The following is a 26,630-nucleotide window of genomic DNA, read 5'->3' as shown; positions in this document are numbered from 1 at the left end:
CAAATTTTTAGCGGTTCCTGATTTTTGTTCCTATCAAGATTGTAAAGGTTTTCTCCTGTATTTCCTTCTGTCAGTAACATAGTTTTAGCTTTCATATTTATCTGGTCGTTGCCAAATCATGTCTGACTCTTCACTACCCCATGGACTGCAGCATGCCAGTCTTCCCTGTGCTTCACCATCTCCCAGAGTTTGCCCAAACTCATGTCCATCAAGTTGGTGATGCCATCCAACCAGCTCATCCTCTGTTGCTCACTTCTCCTGCCTTCCATCTTTCCCAGTATCAGGGTCTTTTCCAATGAGTCAGCTGTTGGCATCAGATGGCCAAAGTATTGGAGCTTCAGCTTCAGCGTATGTTTACATACACTTGTGAAATTAAATATTCAAAGAGAATAGGCTGAATGGAAAGCCAGAATGAAACTATCTAGCTTTTATAAGACATCATCATTCCCTAGGCCCCAGGTTTGATGTGACATTTTAGGGAAAAGTGTCTCTCTCTTGTGATATGAAGACTTTCTTGATTTAGGTTTCTATTTGTCCTCAACAAGAGAGCGGAACCAATGTGATCTGCCAAATTTTCAGTGATTAGTTCTCCCAACTTCTGAGAAGGAAGGGAAATATTAATGTTAGTTGACTCCTCTCTGGGCTCTCCTACAAAACACTGTATATGCCTCTGTTTTCACATGAGACTGAATTTTCAAAGCTCACCAGTTGCCACTACACTGCAAGCTGTTGAAATGTACGTTTGAGATGTAATTCAATAAGTGTCTTCTGAATGAAAGGAGGAATTCCTGGGTCTCTTTTATTCCTCTGGTGAAAGGAGGCTACCAGGTAGTGTGTTATAGACAATATCCAATCCTTGCGAATTTGGGACCATTTTCCTTTAAAGCTATCTCAGTATCCCTAGGGTTTAGCATAATGCCTGGCTTGCAGTAGGGAAAGAATGGCAAAGAGCGAATGGAAATGTAATCTGTACAAAAATCCCCAAAACCACCCTTTATGACTTCAAGCAGGGAAATTGAGAGACCTTCAGGTGTAACTTGTGGTGACAAATATTTTGGATACAATCCCAATTCCTCCTGGACAACACCGCCAACAAAGCTGGTTAAGTCCCTTATTTCACATCTTGTAGGACTGCGTGAACCGACGCTTTCCTAACTGAAGGATGCCATGAAGACCGAAACCCAAAGTCTGCGGGATTTTTGCGACTCAGAATCGGTTCCCAGGGCTCAGGCCAGGCCTGGTTGCTTAGCAACGGGGTCGATTGCTCGGCGATCGATTCGACCGGCCCAGACTGAGACGCGGCGCTCCAGGCCGAGCCTCTCACGGCCCGCCCCCTCCGGCCAGGGTCCCCACCGCGCGCAAGCGCGGGGGTGGGGGGATGGGCGAGGGGAGGAGGAGTGAGCGCGCGGGCGCCGCTGGCGGGCCGTGGCGGGGAGGGGCGCACGCACGAGGGGCGGAGCGGCGGGCGCCGAGAGTGGCTGAGGAGCCGGAAACGCGGCTTGGAGGGTGCGGCCCTGAGGAGACCGCGAGCTGGGCCGGGCCGGGTCGGGTCGGGCGGGAAACGTTAGGCGAGCGGCCCCCGGGGTACGGGGGTCGTGCGGGCGGGGAGGGCCCCGAGGCGAGCTCTGCCCGGATGAGGAACAAAGCGGCGGGGCAGGCGCTCGCGCCCCCCCGCGCGGCCGGCAGGTGGGCTGCGCGCGGGCCCGGCCGGGGCGGGGCGAGGGCGGCCTGCGAGCCCCAGGCCGGCGGGCGGGCGACTTGGCCGCCCTTGGGAGGCGGTGTCCGCAGGCCCAGGCTCTCCGGCGGCGGAGGACGGGGGCTGCATCCTCCCCACGTTTGGGTGACCGCCCTTGTCCTCTCCCTCAGGTCGGGCAGCCCCCCTCCCGAAGCTTCTGAAGGAAAGGCCCCGGGTGTCCCCTGGCATGCCCCATCTCGCGGCAGGGTGCGCGGCCGCCGACCCTCGGGAGAAGTTGGGCGGGCCCGGGCGGCCCCGGGGACGAGTGGCCGCGTTTGTGCAGCGGTTGTAAGCAAGATGCGATAGCACGTGACCTTGGAACGCAAACCCTGATGCCGGTTCCCCGCCACCCGTGTGCCCTTTTCTCTGACCCTTGGCCCCCAGCAGATGCATCACAGGTGAGTAGCTTAGTGGGCCGAGCGCTGGTGACGTGTTTGGAAAACATGTAGCAAATAAGACTTCAGAATGCCTTTGTTTTTGGTGCCGTTGGGCAGGTTACAGGTGCGATTTGCAAATGGATTTGTCCGAAAGGGAACAGGAAGTCGAGGAACCAGTATTGGGTTGAATATACTCTGATTAGGCTTGATTTGCGCCGCATGTGAGTAGTTGTTCCGAATAGCCACACGTTGATTGTTGGCTTGTTGTGCATCTTTATCCTTGCCTTTGAGTTATTTGCGCCTTTAGTTAATATTTGAATCTGAGTTTCGAGGTGTATTTTTAGCTCATCACCATGTTTCACCTTGAATTTTGCTGGTTACCATCTGGCTTGGCTGGTAATGCAGAGAAATTAAGTTCTTAATTCTTCAGCCTTCATGTTAATGTCGAAAATACTATACCCTACAGTATAGAAATGTGCCACAGAGTTATATTTGACTGTTCTTTAAGGGCTCTTTCATAGGCTGTTGAGGATAAGGAATATTTTAAAAATTCACCCAAATTACTGAAAATTGTCCATTGCATTTGCAAAGTGGCTGCATTTCAGTTAGGTCCTTACATATCTTAGGTTCTTACATGTCATTCTAACAAAAAGTTAATAAGATCAGCGAATGGTTCATATTTGTGTGTGTGCTCAGTTGTGTCGGACTCTTTGCAACCCCATGGACTGTAGCCCGCCAGGCTCCTCTGTCAATGGAATTCTCTAGACAAGAATACTGGAGCGGGTAGCCATTTCCTTCTCCAGGGGATCTTCCCGACCCAGTGATTGAACCCAGGTCTCCTGTATTGGAGGCAGATAGATTCCTTACTGTCTGACCCACCAGGGAAGCCCCATGGGTCATACATAGGTCATGTAAACTAGAGAAGATGAAGGGAATGATTCTACAACGAATATACGTAGGGAAGAATTTCGAGCTTAGTACAGTATCTTGATTCTGGTCCTTCTCCCAGCATTGCTTCCTAGAATCCCGTATAAGAAAAGTAGCTAGGATAGAATTGCACATTGGAGTGAGAGTCTTAGGAGGATCGTATTATAAATTCCTTTCATCTGCTTTCTGTGGGATACTAGTTACCTTTGGTTTATGGCTGCTGAGATCATCACATTTTGGTGACTCACAACAAAGCAGAAATCTGCTGAGCCTCACATTAACTCTGGTTTGAACTGGTTTGAGAAGGTCTAAGAGTCAGCCTAGAAACACCATTTTGATTTTTATCTTGAGATTATGTGTATAGATTAATACTCAGGAATTTTCAGTATAGAGTTTGAAGCTACAGACTTTTAATTGTATGTATGTTAAAGTTGCTCAGTTGTGTCCAACTCTTAGCGACTACGTGGATTGTAGCCTGCCAGGCAACTCCTTTCATGGGATTTTCAAGGCAAGAATGCTGGAGTCAGTTGCCATTTCTCTCTCCAGGGGATCTTCCCGACCCAGGGATCGAACTCGGGTCTCCCACATTCCAGGCAGACTCTTTACCTTGAAAGCCACCAGGGAAGCTTTTAATTGTACTTCAAAGAATTACTGTAATTGTTTTTTTTATAGGTCATTCTTGCTCTACTAATTGTAAAGTTTTAATGTTTGTAGCTATAAAAAGTTACAGGAGAAGTCTGTTTTAAACCACTCCAAACCCAGAAATTTTCAAATTTATGGTAGCTATGGTGTCTTTAGGCTGTACAGAGTTTTGCCCTTTTTTTAAATTATTTTTTTAAGTGAAGGATAATTGCTTTACAGAATTTTGTTGTTTTCTGTCAAGCCACTTCTTTTATTTTTAATTTTTGAATTTTTTTTGCCTCTCCTCGTGGCATGCAGAATCTTGATTCTCACCAGGAATCAAACCCATGGCCCCTGCAGTAGAAGCACAGAGCCCCAACCTCTGGACCACCAGGGAATTCCTACATTCCTTTCCTTCCCCTTCCTTCCTGTGCTGGGTCTTGGTTGCTGCATGCGGGCTTTCTCTAGTTGCAGTGAGCGGGAGCTACTCTGGTTGTGGTACACGGGCTTCTCATTGCTGGAGCTGCTCTTGCTGCAGAGCACGGGCTGTAAAGTGTGCGGGCTCAGTAGTTGAGACAGATAGGTTCAGTTGCCCAGCAGCATGTGGGATCTTCCTTGTATAGCATAATTAAATAACTTATTAATGTGCCATCCTTAATAAGGAGCACCTCGTTTGCTCATGAGATTCTAGTTGTCTTTGTAGTAAGAATGAGTTTGCATTGCTTCATCCAAATCAGAGTGCCTACTCTGTACAGGGTACTCTCCTCAGTTAGCTTTGTACACTTAATTAATGTCTGGGAGCTTAGGTTTATGAGATACCTGGCCTGGGGTAAGGTTGAAGTCTGTAAATATGGAATAATGCAGGAATAGGTTTATGTCTGGAGAAGGCGATGGCACCCCACTCCAGTACTCTTGCCTGGAGAATCCCATGGATGGAAGAGCCTGGTGGGCTACAGTCCATGGGGTCGAGAAGAGTCAGACACGACTGAGTGACTTCACTTTCACTTTTCACTTTCATGCATTGGAGAAGGAAAGGGCCACCCACTCCAGTGTTCTTGCCTGGAGAATCCCAGGGACGGAGGAGCCTGGTAGGCTGCCGTCTATGGGGTCGCACAGATTCAGACACGACTGATGTGACTTAGCAGCAGCAGCAGGTTTATGTCGGACATTAAGCATACTCCACTGTGTAAACACTCCTGAGTGTTGGAACTGACTGTCAAAGGCAAACCAGTTCTTTTATTGTAATTATCTTAGTTAAGAGGTTGGCTCTCTTAAATTAGGTGAACCTGGATTTAAATGCCAATTCTGTGACTTCTGTAAATTAGGCAGATCTGGAGTTAAATCTGCCACTTACTAGTTAATGTAATTTGGGTTAAGTTTCTTGGTCTGAGTCTCAGTTTCCTCATCTCTAAAATGGATTAAGAATAATACCTACCCACAGTAGTTATAAGGATTGTTGTTACTGTTGTTTTAGTCCCTCAGTCCTGTCCAGCTCTTTTGAAACCCCATGGACTATAGCCTGCCAGCCTCCTCTGTACATGGGATTTCCCAAACAGAATACTGACTGGAGTGGCTTGCCATTTCCTTCTCCAGGGGATCTTCCCGATCCAGGGATAGAACCCCGGTCTCCTACATTGCTAGGTGGATTACTCACCACTGAGCCACCAAGGGAAGCCCAGTTATAAGGATTAGGTGAGATCATTACATGATATCACTTAGCCCAGTGTCTAACACCTATAGTAAGGGAGTAATCAGTGTTAGTTATTATTATTTTCATGTTGATTCATAGCTGATGTAGCCATTTTTCAGGTTAAAAACCTATTAAATTTTGTTTTCACTGCTAAGGAGTGTGTAGATCCATTTGTCCCCTTCCTGTTGTTCACTTCTCCCATGTACTTAGGCACACACATAAGACCTTGCATCACTGTGATATTCAGTATAAGGATTGGAGGTTCCTGGTGACCTTTGGATAACCTGTTGGCTGGCCTCTTGAAATTGTTTATGATATGGCAGTCTCTAAATTCTTTTTTTTTTTTTTACAGTCTTTAAATTCCGACATAGGAACTAATACTGATAACCTCCAGTAGGGTCTTATTCAGTGTTCCTGTTACTCTAATGGTACTGCTCATGGCAGTGCAAGATGGATTGCATAGAAAAGGCAGTCCTCAGATTCTTCAGCTTGCTGAAAATGGCCTCTAGATTTTAAAAAGTTTGATGTATTGAAAAGCTTTTTGACAGTGTTTTGCAGCATGATCTGTGTTCTTCCATTTAATTGCTCTGTGATTTGGGGTGTATGATAAGCCCTCTTTGAGCCTCAATTTCCTCGATTCCCTTATTTTGAAGAATTAGTGAGCTAATATGAAGTAATGTTTTTATAAAGTATCTAGCTTACGTAATGAACCTTGTTATGCGGAGGATTTTACTAAGATTATTGATTAATTACTAAGGTATCTATACAGAGTTTTAATAAAATGCTGATCCATGGAGAAGATACGGTGCTTCTTCACACTGTTTGCAGTCTAATTCAGACCTAGTATCACTTTTAACTTCTGGTGAAAAGAGTTAATAATTCTTTGAGTAAGTTAAAACAAGTCCTGGTTTCAAGTAATAAACCAGTTGGAGAAACTAGATACTGTGAAAGAAAAACAGGTGAATTAAAAACACAAAAACGCCTTGTTGCCAGTGTACTTTAAGGATTACAAACTTTGCTTTAAATAGCATGCTTAATATTTGGAACAAGCCACACCTAAGTTAAATCCTGTTTCTGCTATACGACAGCCAAATTAACATCTCTGAATCCGAATTTCCTTATCAGTGAAAGAATATCGGAGAACTGTGTGCATAGAAATGAAGTTGTAGTTGATCAAATTGCATCTCTGCACCATCGTTTTAGGTTCTTCAGTACCTTAAACAGAGTCACTGAAGCAATTTTTGCGTAACTGGTTGTGTCTAATCTTTCTTAGGATGAATGAAATGAACTTGAGTCCTGTGGGGATGGAGCAGCTGACTTCATCTTCTGTGAGCAATGCCTTGCCAGTCTCAGGGAGTCACCTGGGGTTGGCTGCCTCACCCACTCACAATCCCATCCCTGCTCCAGGTGAGTGGTAAGAGAGAGGGACTGAATTCCAACACTTAATTGCATTAACCCTTCTAAATGGAACGGGTCAGAACCCCTTTCACAGTGGATGGGAGTAGCCCAGCAGGTCAATGGCAGTTTCACCTGTGGTAGCAATTTTTGTAGAGTACTGAAGTTCTAGTGGGTGGGATAGGGTTAACAGGTTTTCCTGGTTGTACTGTTCTTGAGTTAGTGCCCTTTTGTCTAGAGCTGTAGTTGACTTGGCGTTTTTAATCTAGGATTACCCATTCATCTATTCTTGCCCTTAACATTCTGTCCCTGGGTTATTGGGAAAGAATTACTGTACTAACTCTTCCTAGAACACATGAGAAATTCAGCTTTGTTCTCTATCATACCTGAAAGTGGCACAAGCCACGAGTGCGCCAGACCTAGAATTATGGTCAAAGAAGAGGTCTCAGAGAGGGAGCGCCTACATGGAACTCCCCCTGAGCCTCAGTACTCGGACAGAATAACAGTGTAGGGAGAGCTCACTTTCCCCCATCACTGTACGTTTAAAACCTTTTTATCTACCTAGTTGAATTTTTCTTTCTCTTGAAATAGAAAAGAAGCAAGCTCTCGAGTCTTACAGCAGTAAGCTAGTGATTCTTGCGGGTCTCTGACATTGAGGCAGCCAACCGCAGGTGACTCTGTTTATCAAAATAAGACTTAATGCTTAAGAGTATTTTAAATCTGCAAGTTAAAATAGTTCTCTCTAGAGAATTACCTGCTTACTAAAAGGTAGCAGTTAAATAAGATTCATCTAAATTAGGGTCTCTTCACATTCCTTTTAGTGTCCACAAAAGAAATTTTTTAAAAATTTATTAGTTCTTAACTCATTTGTTTATTTCTTAGGCATTTCATTTAGTAGACACTCTTATTAAGGAGGAAAAACCTGTTTAAAAATACTTCCACTGGCAAAAATAGTGCAAATCTGCACTGCCTGAGTCGGTGAGTTCATTATGATAGGAAGCCACAGAGTCACTTCAGCATTGTGTGGACAGATGTAGTCCAAGGTGGATAACGTGTGTAAATTAAAAATCATGAAGTATAGCGTATATGTGAAAGATTATATCACGATATACATGTACAGTTTTACATCTAACTTTAGGTTTTTTCCCCAAGTAGAAGCATATCTATAAAATTTTTAAAAGTGATACATTCTCACCATATAAAATGGAAAGTATAATAAAAAATATTTTTAAAAAATCTGTACTGTCACTACTTAGAGACCACTCTGAAGTTTATTTCTTTGAAATTTGGTGTATTTTTCTTCCCATTCTTTTTATGTCTAAATAATTTGTTTTCTTAAATTGTATTTAAATTAGGTTTTAAATTGTAGTTAAATGTTTTGGTACCCAAGAGCAATACAGATAACTGAACGATCAAGTTGGCATTTTAAAACTGACTTGTGGACTAAATTTAGGGCTTGTCTGTGGATGTCTGCCAGTACTTTCTATCTGGGGATGTAAAGGGCTACTGGGTGAGATTTTTGCCTGTTGCAAAAACCTTCCTTTAGCCAGTGATCACAGAATTTTAAAGTACTTACTTTTAATTGAGGAAAACAATTTTTTTGTAGGCCTGCCAGTGGCGATTCCAAACCTGGGTCCCTCCCTGAGCTCTCTACCTTCTGCTTTGTCTCTGATGCTCCCAATGGGTATTGGGGATCGAGGGGTGATGTGTGGGTTACCTGAAAGAAACTACACCCTACCTCCACCACCTTACCCCCACCTTGAGAGCAGTTACTTCAGAACCATTTTACCTGGTAAGTGTTACAGTTACTTGGAAATTTACAAGAAATAATACATCCGACCCTTTTTTGTTTTTAGTTATTTATTTAGATGCCCTGGGTCTTAGTTGTGGCACTTGGGATCTTCAATCTTTGTCAGGACATGTGGGATCTTCAGGTGCAGTGTGCAAAATCTTAGCTGCAGCATGTGGAATTAGTTCCCTGACCAGGGATCCAACCCAGGCCCCCCTGCATTGGGAGTGTGGGGTCTTAGCCACAGGACTATCTGGGAAGTCCTTGTAGCAGCCGACTGTTAACTTCAGTTCTCAAAGACTTGAATGATGCTTTTTTCTCTTTGTCACTGTTAAATATTAATTTATGTGGGGGGAAAAATTGTATTTATGTACTTCTTCTCTTAGATAACATTATTAATATAGCAGTTTGACAAAGGTTAATTTCTTAATGGCACATAAACAATTTTTCCCTTGTCTCTTCTAGGTTCAGTTTTTATAATTGGTTCAGTTTTTATAATTCTCCAATTGTAATTTCCTACCAACCACATGTCCTGCTATAGTGTCATTGTTTATTATAAAGTTTACTGAATTTTTATTCTAAAATATTATATACTCATTTCAGAAAATTTAGCAAATAAAGAGGGAGGGGAATTATTCATAGTCCCATCATCCATCTTTATGGTGTACTTCCATCCTACCTTTTATTTTTGTATAGGGGTTTTTACTGTTTTCCATAATGAAAACTGTAGTACTTGCAATACAATTATATAACCTTTTTTTCACTTAATGTTTTTCTCTCTTTTTACATAGTTATTTTCCCCAGCTGCTACATGGTTTTCATAATTATCCTTTTTAATGACACATTATATTCTACTGATACTTTATTCCATGGTTTATTATATCAGTATTTATTGATGGACACTTTTTACCAGTTTGTTCATTACTGTTTTGTAAATATCTTTGGGTATATTATTTACAAAATGCATTTAGGGCAGTTTACCATAAGTGGAGTTTCTTATGCAAGAGGGTATGAATATTTTTGAGCTTTTTATTATATATACTCAATACTTTGCAAAGACATTTTAGAAATTTTGGCTTCTACTGGAGATGGAGCATGTACCATTTCACCACATACTCATTAACAGGAATATTAAAGTATTTTTTCTGTTTTAATAAAGCAAGTATGATTGTGATTTATTTTGAATAGACCCTAATGTTTCTTGATAGTTTAATAAAAATTTAGTTATATTTAATTAAATTTGATTTTTCACAAGGAATATCTGCTTTTAAATGATTTGACCTTTCAACTCTTAGATAGAGCAAATTTCAGCATCTTGGGACTCAGGAATTCCAACCATGATATATTATTAAAGGCAGAAATGATTAATTTCTAGTGACTTCAAAGGAACATTAATTTTTATGATTTCTGAGTTTCACAAAACTGAATTATGGTGTATTATGTTGCTATTTATAAAGTATATATCAAACCAAAGAAATAGATAGGAGCTTATTTTACTTTAGTTGCATTTGTAAGTAAAATAGCTTTTAGCATTTGGAATTCTTAATATACTGAAATGTTCCTGATATCTCATCTTTTCCTTTTTCCCAGGCATTTTGTCTTATTTAGCTGACAGACCACCTCCTCAGTATATTCACCCTAACTCCATAAATGTTGATGGTAATACAGCATTATCTATTGCCAATAACCCTTCAGCACTAGATCCCTATCAGTCCAATGGAAATGTTGGATTAGAGCCAGGCATTGTTTCAATAGACTCTCGCTCTGTGAACACACATGGTGCCCAAAGTCTTCATCCCACTGATGCTCATGAGGTGGCCTTGGACACAACAATCACCATGGAGAACGTCTCTAGGGTCACCAGCCCAATCTCTACAGATGGAATGGCAGAAGAGCTGACAATGGATGGTGTGGCAGGCGAGCATACCCAAATCCCAAATGGCTCCAGAAGTCATGAACCTCTGTCTGTGGACTCTGTGAGCAACAACCTTGCAGCAGAAACTGTAGGACATGGTGGTGTGATACCCATTCATGGGAACGGCCTGGAGCTCCCTGTGGTCATGGAGACAGACCACATTGCAAGTCGGGTCAACGGGATGTCTGACAGTGCCCTCAGTGACTCCATCCACACCGTGGCCATGAGCACCAACTCTGTAAGCGTGGCACTCTCTACCTCACACAACCTCGCCTCCCTAGAGTCTGTTTCCCTCCATGAAGTTGGCCTAAGCCTAGAACCTGTGGCTGTCTCCTCCATCACCCAGGAGGTTGCTATGGGGACAGGTCATGTAGATGTTTCTTCAGACAGTCTTTCTTTTGTACCACCTTCACTGCAAATGGAAGACTCCAATTCAAACAAGGAAAATATGGCAACCTTGTTTACAATTTGTGAGTGTGCTTAGCCTTTTTCTTTTGGAGATATTGATAGAAAGGGTCATCATCCTTAATAGGTTTAGTTGCAAAGTCAGGTATTAATTAAGGGAGTATAGAAAGTAAATAGGCTTTGAAACTTTTATTTGCCTATGTATTGTCCTGTGTGTTAATGTGGTGCCTTTTTCTCAAATAAGCCAAGTGATATATAGACATTCTGTTGGTTCTTAAAGCATCTTCCTGAAGTAAGGAAACAGTCATTTCTGTATTTTACAGATAAGCTTAGCCTAGTAATACTTAAGATATTTCCCAAGATTTCACAGAGTTAATTATATAAGTAAATTTTAGTGAGGTGTTCTGTGTGACCTGCCATGTGCTTTTTCTACATAAGACAAATTTACTAGATCATGTGTCATTTTTCATCCCTGTGGAAAAATGTAAGTGGATATACAAGTGAAATTTGGGGGGTTTTTCACTCAGAATGCATATAAATTGCCATAGTTTGGCATGTAAAAGTCTTTTTATGGGGCAGCAGTAATGAAAGCAATATAAAAATAGTCGAGTTGTTGGTGTCACTACCCCTTCAGTCATGCAGTAAATGTTGAGTGCTAGTAAGCACCAGCCTCTGTACTAGGTGTAGCATACGAAATAATCTGCAAGAGGCTTGAAGGAACCTACAGTGCGAAGGGAGGCGCGGGCTAGTGAACAGGCTATTGCGTTATGGTGTACTGAGTGCAAAGATGGGATTAAGTGTATGGTGCTAAAGGAGCCTGAGCTGGGAGCGTCTCACCAGACTCTGGAAAGCACAGGGAAGACTACGCATGTGTTAACACAGACCTGAAGAGCAGACATGTCCAAAGTGGAGAATCAGGAGGAACAGTGTCACCCGTGGGAACTGGCAACTGTAGTCTGAAAGAATCGTGAGTGGTTCAGAATTGCTGAAGCATAACACGGGTGGGGAGGGACTTCCCTGGTGGTCCAGTGGTTGGGACTCTGAGCTTCCACTGCAGGGGGCACAAGTTTGATCCCTGTTCTGCTAAGTTGCTTCAGTCGTGTCCGACTCTGTGTGACGCCAGAGATGGCAGCCCACCAGGCTCCCCCGTCCCTGGGATTCTCCAGGCAAGAACACTGGAGTGGGTTGCCATTTCCTTCTCCAGTTTCACGGGGCTAGAATCCTACATGTGGTGCAGTACAACCAAAAAAATACAACCCTCCCCGCCTCAGGGAAAAAAACAGGTGGGGAGAGGGCTATGTGATGAGAGAAGTAGGAGCCAGAACACAGAGGGTCTTCAAAGAGCAGACAGGGATTTTGAGGAGGGAGGGTTGGGATAGGGGTTCTGCTGCGGTGTGAGGGTAGCAGGCTTGTTAGTGGCAGAGAGGTAAAGATGGCGATGCCACAGTTTAAATGCAAGGTCATGGTATTCCAGTCTAGAATAGAGAATGATGGAAAAAGTAGAAAATATTAACAGAAAACTCAATAGATCTTGTTGATTGGGTAAAGTTGGAGGAGAGAAGGTTTAAGGAGAAATTACTGGTTTCTGGCTGGGAAACCAGGTGGATAGTGACCATTCCTTAGGATAATGAATGATGGAGGTGGGGTGGTTTTGTTTTTGTTTTTTTTGGCTGCGCTTGGTCTTCCTTGCTTTGTGAAGTCTTTCTCTGGTTGTGGCCAGTGAAGGCTACTCTTGGTTGCAGTGTGTGGGCTACTCACTGTGGCTTCTCTTGTTGTGGAGCACGGGTCCTAGAGCATGGGGCCCATGGACTTAGTTGCTCCGAGGCGTGTGGAATCTTCCCGGATCAGGGATCAAACCTGTGTCCCCTGCACTGGTAGGCAGATTCCTATCCTCCAGGCCATCAGGGAAGTCCCTTGTTTTGTTTTTGATGAGTGTAGGTGAGTCCAGTGTTAGACATGTTGATTTCAGTGTCCAGTGATACCTAGAGATGTCGAGTGAGAACTTTAATCTGGAGCTCAGAGATCTATTTGGAAATATTCAGGAATCCTCAGCATTAAGGTGTTAATCATAGCCATGAAAGTGAGGTGAAATCCTGTCCTAGTTAAGTGTGTGGAATGACAAGGCTAGGGATGCTAAGGTACAGTGGCAGGGAAAGAGCTTCTAAAGTAAGTTGAACAGGATGGTCAGAGAAGTTGGAGGAGGCTCCTGGTGCTACTGAAGCCAAGCAGTGGGGAGACCTTTCGTGTTAACCCTTAAAGTCTCAAATTTATAATTTTAAAATAATTTAAGATTGTAATTAATGTATGGTCATTAATTGAGGAGAAGGTAAGAGGTGGCTTAAGCCAGTCTGTTTATCCTTTTGCGGGAAGGGTGCTACATCTAGCATCATGTGGGATCCTTGTTCCCTGACCAGGGATCAAACCTGGGCCCCCTGCAGTCAAAACCTGGCGTCTTAACCACTGGACTGCCAGGGAAGTCTCCTGTTGATCCTTTTTCAAGTGGGCAATTGGAACCTCTTGCTTCTGAGTGTTTTCAGAAGAAATGTAATTCACATACACATTTTAAAAGTGTACACTTCAGTGGTTTTTAGTATAATGACAAGGTTGTAGTGACGACAATCACTACTATCTAATTCAAAAATTTTTGTTACTTCATAAAGAAACCTTGTTAGCAGTTACTCTCACCCCTGCTCCTCATTCTCAGGTAACCACTAAACTGCTTTACCTGTGGATTCGCTTAGACATGTCATATAAATGGAATCCTAACGTATATGGCTGTGCCTGGCTTCTTTCCCTTAGCATAATGTTGTGATGGCTTATCCATGTTATAGCATGTATCAGAATAATATTCCATTGTATGGATATACCAGATTTTTTTCATCCATTTATTTTTCATGAACATTTTGTTTTTCCTTTTTGACTATTATATGAACATTCACGTACAAGTTTTTGAGTGAACGTATGTTTTTAATTCTTGGATATATATGGGAATGAAATTCCTCTTTTTGAGGAATCACCAGACTGTTTTCGAAAGTGGCTGCACCATTTTATATTCCCAGCATCAGGATATGAAGGTTCCAGTTTCTCTACATCTTTGCCAAGATTTCCTTTTTTTTCCTAGTAATAATTGAATTTTATTTGTAAAAAAATATATGCATATTTATAGCCATCAGTTCAGTTCAGTTGCTCAGTTGTGTCCAACTCCTTGCAAGCCCATGATTTGCACCACGCCAGGCCTCCCTGTCCATCACCATCTCCTGGAGTTCACTCAAACTCACGTCCATCAAGTCAGTGATGCCATCCAGCCATCTCATCCTCTGTCGTCCTCTTCTCCTCCTGCCCCCAATCCCTCCCAGCATCAAGAGTCTTTTCCAATGAGTCAACTCTTCGCATGAGGTGGCCAAAGTACTGGAGTTTCAGCTTTAGCATCAGTCCTTCCAAATAACACCCAAGACTGACCTCCTTTAGAATGGACTGGTTGGATCTCCTTGCAGTCCAAGGGACTCTCGAGAGTCTTCTCCAACACCACGGTTCAAAAGCATCAATTCTTCAGCGCTCAGCTTTCTTCACAGTCCAACTCTCACATCCATACATGACCACAGGAAAAACCATAGCCTTGACTAGACGGACCTTTGTTGGCAAAATAATGTCTCTGCTTTTGAATATGCTATCTAGGTTGATCATAACCATCATAGTAGGTATGAAATGGCATCTCATTGTTTTAATTTGCATTTTCATAATAACTAATGATGTTCAGCATCTTACGTGTACTTATTCACCATTGGTATTCTCTTTGAAGGAAGCCTATGACCCTTTTTGCCATATGAAATCTGAATCTCCTTTGTTTGAAGAGTTAACATGGTTTATAATTAGGAGCATCAGAGAATTAAGTCCTCATAGAGTATAGGGGATCTCTAGTCTGATTTTAAAGAATTTTAAATCAAGTAGTACCTGAAGAAGTAATGTATTATTACTACTTTGGCTAAATATGAAAACTTTAACTGATATTTTACGCCATTTAAGTGGTAATTTCTAATAGGTTGTTTAGGGGAATAAAGGCACCTAGAAGACTGTGGTTCTATGTATTACAGCTATTTTGTGAATGAATTTGGAAAATTTGAACAGTCATCGACTAAATAGGGTCATGAATACTACTCCTTATCAAGGAGAAAGGAAAGTAAAAGAGCAAAAGATTGTGGAGAAGGAGGACATTCCTGAGCTTGTAAACGTGAAGTTACAATAAGCATAGAACAGTGTATGAAGTCACCATTTTTTTTTTTGACAATACCAAAAGAAAGACCATATGAACAATAAGAAATTAAGAATGTTAAGCAAATACATCTGCAAGAGTATGATCCTACCTGCTGTCCTAAAGAGCAGACTGCATATTGTCTTAAGAACCTGTCATCCAAACGGGGTCAGCCAGTTTAACAGTGAGGCAGGAGCGAGCGGTGGTGTAAGCGTCTCTCGCTCTGTTGTGCTGTGTTGGCACTGCATCACCAATAGCGTTTCAGCTCAGTTTCCTCTTAGAATTTGAGACTCTGAATCTTTTCGACTTCAGAACATCATATTTGAAGGAATTACTTAGCCACTTGATGTAAGAAATAACACACTTGATTCTTGAAGTAATGCAGTGTTATTTTTTTGATCAGTGTTTTTCCTATGCACTGAATAGGAAACTTGTACAGTTGTATTAAAAAAAAATCAAATCTTGCTGAAGAAGGATATGAGTGGGTATACTTGTAAGTGTAATAAAGTGGCCCTTTGATCAGAGCATTTCTCCTAGACCCTTGTGTCATACTGGTTACGTTTTGATAATTCACATTTAAATAAAGCAGGTGGTCATTGATCTCTGCTGGAGCTGGCCCCATTTATGTCTCACGTTTGTCATCTGCAGGGTGCACTCTCTGTGACCGAGCCTATCCCTCAGACTGCCCAGATCACGGACCGGTGACTTTTGTTCCTGACACTCCAATAGAGAGCAGAGCCAGGCTTTCTCTCCCAAAGCAGCTTGTTCTCCGCCAGTCAATGGTGGGAGCAGACGTTGGTAAGACCCTGGGAACCATAAAACTTGATCAGAGTCTCTTCTTCCTTTGTAGGGTGGAGTTGTAAAAGTGGATGTGTATAATTTAGAGATTACTTGCTTGATCCAAAAGTCAGTTTATGGCTGAATATTTCTCCTTTTGTGGAATACTTGTCCAGTGGTGATAGCACTAAGTCAAGTTGAACACGTTATTGGAAAAGTTCCCCTTTCTTAGGATCAGGATTGAATAGAGGAGAGAATCCTCTTCAAAGGCCGAATCTTTGAAGACTTGGCTTTTATTTTCAGCTGTATCATCCACTGTCAATTATCATGACAAATCACTCCTTGAAACTTAGTTTCTTTTATAAAACCTGGAAAATTTACCATTTATAACTTTTTATCACCAAAAATACTTTCTATCAGATGTTTATAAATTGCTTAATACTCCTTAGGAAAAGAGAGTAAGAAATATAGACTGCCACAGTATGCTTATCCATACTGGAATGTAACATGGTACCTGAATCTTTGTGCCATTCTTTGAAAATATGATACTAGACTCATTGTTCTTTCAGGTGTAGCTTAGGCATCAGTCAGTTGAAAGCATTAAACCACTTAGATAATAAAGAGCAGTGCTTTAAGCACAAATGATCTTAGAAGTTTGATTTATTTTGTAGTAATTGCTTTACTTTTTTATAATAGAGTGATGTTGTCTAGTCCTTTTAATGTATCAACTTGGACGGACATGGTTCCTTGTGTATAAACATTGGTTCAGGAATTTGATACTGCTTCTTACTCTGCATATTTCTTCTGAGCCCAGTCTAATCTGTTCATTACTTTTTCCTTATTTATAGAATAGAACCCATAAGACATACCTACCTTTCAGGAGTGCTAGAATACTTTGCATGAGTTAAGCTACTGTCGTCCCTATCCTATTAGATGTTTAAATCATTGATTGTGTAGTTGGTGTCCTTCCACTGATAGGTGTGTGGACTGGAGAAACCATCCCTGTTCGGACTTGCTTTGGGCCTCTCATTGGCCAGCAAAGTCACTCCATGGAAGTAGCAGAATGGACAGACAAGGCGGTTAATCATATCTGGAAGGTCAGTGTTTTTGAAAATTTTCTGTGACTTTTGGATGCTTTTATAGTAATGAAGTAGTTAAAAGTGATGTAAAAGTCAAACTTAGCCAAGATTCATACAGTGCCATTCATCCATCAGTCATTAAATACTACTTTCTGTTCTTGGTAGCCAAATTATAATACATAGCAAAATGTCAGATTTGAATATAGAAGATAAACTATTTTAGTCTCCATTTTGTTAGTAACCCAGTGACTACTCATTTTTGTTACTTCTGGCAGCTCAGGCTTTGGACTTTGTTTATATGTTGAAAGTCTTATTTTGTAATCAGCTAAAGCATTCCTCAAATATTTAGCTTGGGAAACAATTCTAGACTTGGAAGCTAAGATATTTCTCTAGTTTTCTAATAAAAGGGGCTGAAAACTTAAGTTTCTGATATGCACACCTGTTCCTATAACATGTTTATATAGAATCTTAGTAGATTGGGGATGATGCTTGTTGACATTGGATTAAGGTGGAAATGGGTCTTGGTGATAGTTGGAGAGGTGAAGTGCCGCTGGCATTGGGGACTTTAGTTGTGTTGTCCAGACGAGAACACAGGAATGCTAGGTTCACTGGAGGAAAAAATAAGAGGTGGTTCTCTGACCTTAATGTCCGTCTGTGTGGTGGGTAATGAAGACAACTACAGTATTTTATGTCTTTTCCAGTCAAGCCAAAATGTGACTAATCAAGAGCAACATGATTCTGTATACTGAGCACTAACTGTAGACCTCTAATGGTCTTTATTGCTGGAAATAGGGTGACTGGTGAAATGACAAACATATGAGAAGACAACCATGTATTTTCACACTGACTAGGAAAGCTGGTACCTACTGCAAAGTAAATGAGATTATTGCTAGAACTTGTCAGTTCATTTGATGTGTATGTTTGCCTTCTGTTGACAGATATACCACAATGGTGTCCTAGAATTCTGCATCATTACAACTGACGAAAATGAATGTAATTGGATGATGTTTGTGCGCAAAGCCAGGTGAGATGCAATAAATAGTTATGATTCGGATATTTTTCAGTAGGAAACTTTGAATAAAATAGGAATGAATTGAAGAATCCAATGACGGTGATATCTGAACATAGCTTACAGCCTAAGGCTTTTCATTTTCTTCACTCCAGTAGTTGTTGACTAATGGTGATTATAAATTAAAATATAATTTATATTTTAAATAAAACTGCCCTGTTTTATGAGCAGTTTGTTCAATTTACCAGTGCAATAAAAAATGATACAGTTGCTATTGAATTTGCAAGTAGGTTCCTTTTCTTTATATTGGCTATTGGTCAACCCCTTGGGCTGCCCAGGTGGTGCTAGTGGTAAAGAACCCACCTGGCAGTACAGGCGACATAAGAGATACCGGTTTGATCCCTGGATCAGAAAGATCCCCTGGAGGAGGGCATGACAACCCCCTCCAGTATTCTTGCCTGGAGAGTCCCCATGGACAGAGGAGCCTGGAGGGCTACTGTCTATAGGGTCGCACAGAGTTGGACACAACTGAAGTGACTTAGCATGCACACACGCAATCAACCCCTTAGGCTGCTGTGTTAATTCTGTCTATTTCTTTGTCTTTGTCATAGTGTTTTAAGGCTTCATTTTACTTACTTTTCTTCTAGCAGTAGACTAGAATGTTTCTGACTATGAAGAGCAATGAGGTGATATACTGAAGTATACTGTTTCTAAACAAGTTAACCCTAACAGGTAGTATAGGTAATTAGAAATGACCCAGAGAAATAGTACATCTAAGTTTTCATATAAGATTTCATTCTAGGGATATGATGTGTTTAGTATATATTTCAAAATTAATATGCTTGCTGGGCGTTCCCTGGATGGGGAACTGAGATTCCACAAGCGATGCAGTGTGGCCCCCCAAAAATTTTTAAGTAAATAAATAATAAGATAAAATTAATATGCTTGATTTGTTAAATGTGATAACCTAGGAATCGGGAAGAACAAAATTTGGTGGCTTATCCCCATGATGGAAAAATCTACTTCTGTACCTCCCAAGATATCCCTCCTGAAAATGAACTGCTTTTTTATTACAGTCGGGATTATGCTCAGCAGATTGGTAAGTTTATATATAAGACTTGTTTGTCATGAATCTAACACAGTAAAAATACCAAGGATCAGTAGTATAGTTTTGGTAATGCTTTACGTGTAAGCAGAAGCAAATCACATACCTTTGTGTATGTAAAAGCAGAATATTAACCTTACGATAGAAGTGTTAAGATCTGTGAAGTTCTTCATATGCTGAAGAACCAGGCAGCCATACCAGCCAGGCAGCATGACCTTTGTGTTAGGACTTTGATTTGGGGAATTTGAAGTTCTGAGTTTCTTTTCGAACCATTACAGTTTTAAGTTCATAAAGGACAATGCTGTGAGTTGATTTAACCTTCATAGTCTCTTTCTTTGCACTGTGTCATAATGACAAATGATGACACTCCGTCCCCTTTCTGATGTCTGTGTCAGAAGCATTCTCTGTCCTTTTTCACTGTAGTAAAACTTCTGCCATGCACACACATTAAGATTTTTGTGTGTAACAAAATCTTCAGTTTTTTGCCTAGGAAGATGCCTTATAGTTTAGTATTTACCAGGTTTTCCCTGTGTGCCTGACACACTATTTGAGATGCTAGGACTAGAGCATTGAACAAGATTTGTTTAATTATACAGGTAGTGGGCAAGCTGGAAATTTTGATAGAAGGGAAAATTAGAAGCAACAACCACTAAGTTTTAAAATGTGAGTTTTAACATTGAAGTAAGTACATTGAGTAATTTTATTTTTAAGGTGTTCCTGAACACCCAGATGTGCATCTCTGTAACTGTGGCAAGGAGTGCAGTTCCTATACTGAGTTCAAAGCCCACCTGAGCAGCCACATCCATAACCATCTTCCTAGCCATGGCCACAGCAGCAGCCACGGGCCGAGCCATAGCAAAGAGAGGAAGTGGAAGTGCTCCATGTGCCCCCAGGCTTTTATCTCTCCTTCCAAACTTCACGTCCACTTTATGGGTCATATGGGTATGAAGCCCCACAAGTGCGATTTTTGTAGCAAGGCTTTCAGTGATCCCAGCAACCTGCGGACCCACCTCAAGATACACACAGGTAAGCTGTCCTGGACCATGAAGTGGGATTTTGAAAAATTAGAAATTGCTAAGGGCGTGGCAGCAAGACAAGTCTTGCAAATAGGGTTGAGATCAGATGTTAGAGAATCGGCTGGCTGACAGGAGGACTTCATTGGGTCATGAATTGTGTGGAATAACTGGCTCCTCAGAGAATATTACTAAGTTGCTCCATCTTCCAGGTGGCCTAGTCATAGTTTGAAGGTGACTGGGAAAATGCAGTTAATAATCAGGGAGTTCATCTGTGTGTTTGGACCTGAAGGTAATTCTTCAGAAACAGCTAGAGCGTACTATTAGAGGTCACCCCTGTCACTAGCCAGAGCCAGTTTCTGTCCTTTGAATATTGTTTGTTGAACACCACCAGAATTTATTGAGTTTCTATTTTCTAAACTCCATGCACACCAAACCCTTTCTCTTAGACGTAAGTTTTTATCATATGCACTATAACAATAATGGGTTTAGTTTGGTTTTCTTAGTTGGGTCATTTTCTCCAAAGCTTTGAAGGTAAAATTCTTCCTTATCCTTTTGCATTAAAACTGAATAGTTCCAGTAGAGTGTGTGTGGCCCACAGACCTTAAGGTTAGGAATGGCTTATAAGAAAAAGTTTGCTAACCCCTGACTTAGAGTAACTTTTTTTCTGCATTCTTAAAAAGACTTTATTTCATCCCTGGTTTATGAAGACATGTATTTTATTTAAAAAAGAAAACTAAAATTTAGGTTGTAAAAATATGTTTGCTTATGGACAAGTACTAGAATTCTTGAGTTTTTTTCTTTTAATGATTGAATTAAGTTAGGCACTAGGGTTATAAGTGATTTTTTTTCCCCCAGAACTTGTATCATGTGTTAGCTGTAAACAGTAAAGAGTGTGTGTGTAGGTAAGCAGTCATAGGTCAGGTTTGTTAGCTTCACTAGCTTTAGTTGCAGCATATAATTCAGTGGTTCTGAGTGGCTGTAGGTAGACAGTCCTAGAATGTGAGGTTCCAGTTACCAGTCAATTCTGTTTTATTCCCACCTGCCACATACCTGTACAATGTGTCTCTTCATGCTGAGCATGTTCTTGGCACTCTGATTCACAGTGTGACCATTCGGGTTAATATGCAGGTCAGAAGAACTACAGGTGTACTTTGTGTGACAAGTCTTTCACCCAGAAGGCTCACCTGGAATCCCACATGGTCATCCACACCGGGGAGAAGAACCTCAAGTGTGACTACTGTGACAAGTTGTTCATGCGGAGGCAGGACCTCAAGCAGCACGTGCTCATCCACACGCAGTGAGTGACCTGTAGCTGACCGCTGCTCGGGCAGTGAACGGGGGCTTGTGTGTGCCGGCTCACGTCTGTCTCCCGCCGTGGCGCCTGTAGCTGTCTCCTGTGTTCCACACAGCCTGTGTTCTCTGACAACTCAGACTGTGTTCCGACCACATAGGTCACAAAGCTAAGGTTCTGGTTTATCCTGGAGGAGTTTACGTGCTTGCTTTGTTTTCTCATTTTCACTTCTAGTCTCTTTATTTCTTTTTTTCTTTTATATTTTTGAAACATAATTTCATTTGATTAATGAATTTTTTAAGTACCTTTTTGAAGTCCAGCAATTTGCTAAGTGGTGAAAATACAAAGATGAGAATGGTCCTTGGATTTAAAAAGCTCAGAGGCCATTAAAAGAAACAGAAGAGTAAGTAATTGCCATGCTGTGTTGCAGATGTTAGAGTAAGTGTAGGATCCTGAAAGACTATAGAAGAGGGCTACCTCACCCAGTCTGCGAGTATCCTGAGAAAGCCCTCCTGGTAGTTGGAGCTAAGTATTAAGGTATATTAGAGTTATTCAGGGAATAGTCTTCTAGACAGACGAAATGGGGTATGTAGAAACATGAATGTTAAAAGCACTGTGAAATAAGAGTGGTTCTCTATAGTGAGAGCATCCATGTATGTGAGAGCAATAGAGGGAGGCAGCAGCCTAACAATAAAGAGCCTTTTATCCAGTTCAAAATTAAATTTCATTCTGGGAGTAATGGAGAGTCATAGGGGCATTTTTCCTCCCCATGTACCAGGACCTACTCTGCTTTGTGCGTGTGTGTGCATGTGTGTATTTTCGTTATGGCATATAACACATAAATTTTTCTGTCTTAACCCTTTTTAAGTGTGTAGTTCAGTGATGTTAAATGTATTCACATTCTTGCACAAGCATTTAAGGATTTTAAGGGAAAGAATGTCATGGTGAGATGTCTGTTTTATAGAGACCACTCTGGCAGCAGGACAAGGGGGTGGAAGGAGGAGAAGGCCAAATATTGGACCGCCCGTTAGGAATTTATTGCATGAATCCAGCTGTAATTAATTGTCCAGCTTGTGTCAGTTCCAGTGACACATAGAAGAGCAGATTCTGCAGTCCTTCGCTGTCAGCAAGTGTTAGAAGAGGGAGAGCACATTAGCTTGTATTTTACTTAGAAATACATCAAAAATGGAACCTTTATTCTTATCATGGGTTTTAGATAAATATTTTGTTTTCATATCTGCTCTTTTATCTGATTTGTAGTCACAGTGCAACCTGAAACACTAAAATACCAAAGGAGTCTGGATCTACATTCATGACTCTCAAAATGACCTTTTAAAACAAAGTTTTCATTAAGTGGGTTCATTATTAGTATGAAATTTTGGAAATTAGATACACTAATTATCAAATTTTATATATAGTTTTACATAGTTGGAACTGAAAGAGCTTGCTGGGGTCATTTAATCTAGCTGCCTATATTAGCTTGAGCTGCCACATCAAAATACCATAGACTGAATGGTGGCTTAAACAAAAGAAATTTATATTCTTAAACTTCTGGAATCTGAAAGTTGAGACCAGGGTGCCAGCATGGTTGGGTTCTGATGAGGGTCTTCCTCCTGGCTGCCTTCTTGTTATGTGCTCAGGTGGAGGAGCGAGTGAACAAGCTCTGATCTCTCTCTTCTTCTGAGGACATAACCCCGTCATGGGGGTCCCATCCTCATAACCTCATCTAAACCGTAGGTCCCCACCTCCATTATGAGCGGAAGCATCAGCATACCAGCTTAGGTATTCAGCCTCTAACACTGCTCATGATAGTCACTTGGGAAATGTGAGAAACAGTGATTGGTGCCAAGGCCCCACCTCCAGGTATTCTGATTTAGCTGATCAGGGCAGAGCCCTGGCCTTGGTATTTTTAAAAAGCTCGCCAGGTGGGTCTAAGGTTCAGTCAGGGTTGAGTGCCCCATTTTATCTGTTAACATGTTGGATTTTCATTAAGACACAGGATTCAGATGCTCAAAAAAAAGTTAAAAAATTCGTACTCTGTATGATCCCCAGGTTTCTTGTCAACTCTAAGATGTCTGGGCCAGGGTTATTACTCCAGCCTTGATGCTGCTGACATCTTGAATTGGATACTTGTAGGGGCTACCGTTAACACTATAGTTAGATACCATTATGTTGGTCAGTTGGCAAACATTTTCAAATTTGAGTCTTTCTGGTTAGTAAGAATGTTTCGGGCAACAGGAGCTCTGAAATGGCTGTGGATGGACCTGTATATTGATGCAACAGCATTGGAAAACAGCTTAGCATCATCGTGGTAAAATTGAAGGTGTACATATCCTTGGATCCACCTGTGCCTCTCCTGAGTATATGCCCTAGAGGAACAGACCCACATACCAGTGTAGAAATGTTCACATAGCAGTCTTGCCTGTGGTGGTAAAAAACAAAACCACCAGAGTACCCATTAACAACAGAGCCAGTGCCACAACCAAGCTGTGGTGTATTTGTAAGTAGCCTCCTGTAAGTTGCTTCCATGGAAGCAACGTGATAGGGTTTCAAAAAGAAGCAAAAACACAAAAGAGATACATTCAGTACAATCCCGTTTACCTAGAATTCTAAAACAGGCAAAATCAGTCTGTGCTGTTTAAACTGCACACATGTCTTATGACTGTTCTATATGATGCATCTCCTATAGAGAAGTTTGATTCTAGTTGGGTAGAGTTTCTCAGACAAAGGTCTTGAGGTTGTGCAGAGTAAGTGTGTGCCTCAGTTGTAACCCCAAATCAAATGTTTTATTTTGTTTTTTCCTTGTGTTCCTCTTAGAGAACGCCAGATCAAGTGTCCCAAGTGTGACAAGCTGTTCTTGAGGACAAATCACTTAAAGAAACATCTCAATTCACATGAAGGAAAACGGGATTATGTCTGTGAAAAATGTACAAAGGCTTATCTAACCAAATATCATCTCACCCGACACCTAAAAACCTGCAAAGGGCCCACCTCCAGCTCATCCGCACAGGAGGAGGAGGAGGAAGATGACTCAGAGGAGGAAGAGCTGGCGGACTCGGTGGGGACAGAGGACTGTCGCATCGGCAGTGCTGTGTATTCAGCAGATGACTCTCTCTCTGCACATAAATAGAAGAGAAAGAAGCTGACTATTCCGGATGGAAAATGCAAAAGGGAAAAACATATAACCAGTTATCCACTACAGTGGTTTTTATATAAAATAGTTTGATTCCTTCCAGCCAACAGTCAAGTTATCCACTAAATGGGAATGGATAAAGCACTTATAGGAGAGTATCCTAATGAAAACACTTTTAAAAGATTGAGAATAGAGCACGTGAGCTCTTTTTAAGTGGTGTATGGGGAGGCAGGTGTCAGCTTTTGAGATCTATTCTTTATTTACATGATAATCTGGGTGATAACATTTATACCTGAGTCAGAGCTGCCCTCTGCCCAACAAATCAGATTTATTTTAAATTCTTTCATTTTGTTTTTCTCCCAACTCATTGATTTGGTAAGCAACCGTTGACTTGGTCCCTGTGTCACAGTCATCCTGATTGTGGTTCTGGTGTTATCTTTTATGCAGACTTGTGACTTAAACTCATCCCAGAATGGATTGGAACGTAACAGTGTAAGCTTGTTACTCTGACCGCGGCTCACAGATTTAAAGCACTGTCTGCCTTCATCTCTCCTGGCCGCTGGGGAGTTTAGGGTAGATCTTGCTTCCCGGAATTTCACAGGTACCTAGAGAGCAGGTGAGGAAGGAGCAACCAGGCAGCAGGCACTGATGGAGAGAAGAAAAGGAGAGGTGCCCGGGCCACTGTCCAGAGTGATTCTGTCATGTGCTCTGATGGAAGCTGGGCTGAGAGACCTGATCGCTGTTCCTTAGAGATCTTTGAAGGTTTCGACACGTCTCTGTCTCCAGTGAAGCCTCCAGCACCCGGACAAAGAGTATCTGGAGGTCTAACCAGCCAAGTAATGCCTGCTGCGTTGTCTCCTGATAGCAAGGACATGTGGACCAACTGACGGAGAGGTACCTTGGCCCATGGAAAGGAGAGAATGATCCTTTCTCTCTGGCTTATTCTCTGAAAAGGATCAAGACACCATTAAAATGTTGCCAACTCAGAATGAGAAGACATGTTTGTGCATTTGCAAGGTTAGGCGCTCCCAGTTGTCTGTGGTGAAGGACCTCATCAGTTAAACACTGTGGATTCCAAAGGATTTGGAAAGTGCAAAAGGTCAAATGGTCACCACGTGGATGTATTTTCAGGGTTCCAACTTAATTCACCTACCCATCTGATTTGTCATCTGGTTTTTCTCATGTATAGCCTGCTTTCAGCAAGAAGCAAACACATCCTGAATTTGACGGTTGATGGAACATGCTCTCCTGCTCTAAGGCACAACCTCTGGGCTGGGGTGGAGAGGACTCTGGTGAGAAGGTTTTGCTGCTAATGTATTTATGGAATGAATGTATTTCATTCAAATCTATATTCCTCTAGGAAGGATTACAATAAAAACTTTTTAAAAAACACAATACCTCTTGTAATCTCATTTTGTGGAAGGAGAGGATTGAAATTTTTACAGGAAAATGAGGTCCAGCTTGAGTTTTTCTAAGATCAGAAGTTGGAGAAAGTATTTCCTAAGTACCTTAGCTTTGAAATTAAATTTTAGAATGCTTGTGCAGTACAGTGCTTAGACAAGTTGTGCTTCCTGCATCTCCAGCTCTTGTCCCTGCCCTCTTCCTAAGGTAGTGCCTCTTCTTTGCTGCCTCCATGGAGAAGTACAGGTCTGCAGCTGAGGGAGTGGGTGAGGTGGTGTTGGTTAGAGGTGGCTGTCAACATGAGGTCATGAGCCGCCGTTCGGGAGCTCTGGTGGGGCTGAGGCAACGCCACGTTCAGCTTCTCAAGCTGGGAAGGGCATCCTAGCAGCAGCCACTCCTGTCCCCGGGAAGCCACTGGTGCCGGAGCTCCAAGTGCCCTTTCTCTCTTTAACTCTGACTCCTGCTGAGTTAAACTTCATCATCTCCAGATGCTGATTGGAATGCTTCCCAAGATAGTTAAAAGTGTTAGTTGTTCAGTCATGTCTGACTCTTTGTGACCCCATTGATGGTAGCCTGCTAGGTTCCTCTGTCCATGGACCTCTTCAGGCAAGAATACTGGAGTTGGTATCCATTCCCTCCTCCAGGGGATCTTCTGGAGCCAGGAACTGATCCTGGGTCTCCATTGCAGGTGGATTCTTTACTGTCTGGGCCACCAG

The 26,630-nt window shown here is 41.8% G+C and overlaps 1 protein-coding gene across 1 annotated transcript; it reads left to right on the top strand.

Moving 5' to 3' along the window:
- The first annotated feature begins 2,069 nt into the window (after nt 1-2,069).
- PRDM4 (PR/SET domain 4) lies at nt 2,070-25,809 on the top strand. The gene is made up of 11 exons (XM_068970752.1): nt 2,070-2,133; nt 6,624-6,757; nt 8,352-8,537; nt 10,125-10,919; nt 15,752-15,901; nt 16,859-16,977; nt 17,898-17,983; nt 18,940-19,067; nt 19,785-20,099; nt 21,218-21,386; nt 24,198-25,809. The coding sequence occupies exons 1-11, from the start codon at nt 2,123-2,125 to the stop codon at nt 24,508-24,510; spliced, it is 2,406 nt and encodes an 801-aa protein (XP_068826853.1). The 5' UTR covers nt 2,070-2,122; the 3' UTR covers nt 24,511-25,809.
- Nucleotides 25,810-26,630: the final 821 nt, after the last annotated feature.

Source organism: Capricornis sumatraensis, chromosome 4 (genome assembly GCF_032405125.1).
Source record: "Capricornis sumatraensis isolate serow.1 chromosome 4, serow.2, whole genome shotgun sequence".
Classification (NCBI taxonomy): Eukaryota; Metazoa; Chordata; class Mammalia; order Artiodactyla; family Bovidae; genus Capricornis; species Capricornis sumatraensis.
Note: the sequence above shows the minus strand (reverse complement) of the source record. Positions and strands in the feature narration are given on the sequence as shown.

Bases quoted from the DNA above. Each gene is read 5' to 3' on its own strand.
- PRDM4 (XM_068970752.1), top strand. The intron at 19,068-19,784 runs GTAAGTTTATAT...TTTATTTTTAAG, and splicing joins GGATTATGCTCAGCAGATTG to GTGTTCCTGAACACCCAGAT. The intron at 21,387-24,197 runs GTGAGTGACCTG...TGTTCCTCTTAG, and splicing joins CACGTGCTCATCCACACGCA to AGAACGCCAGATCAAGTGTC.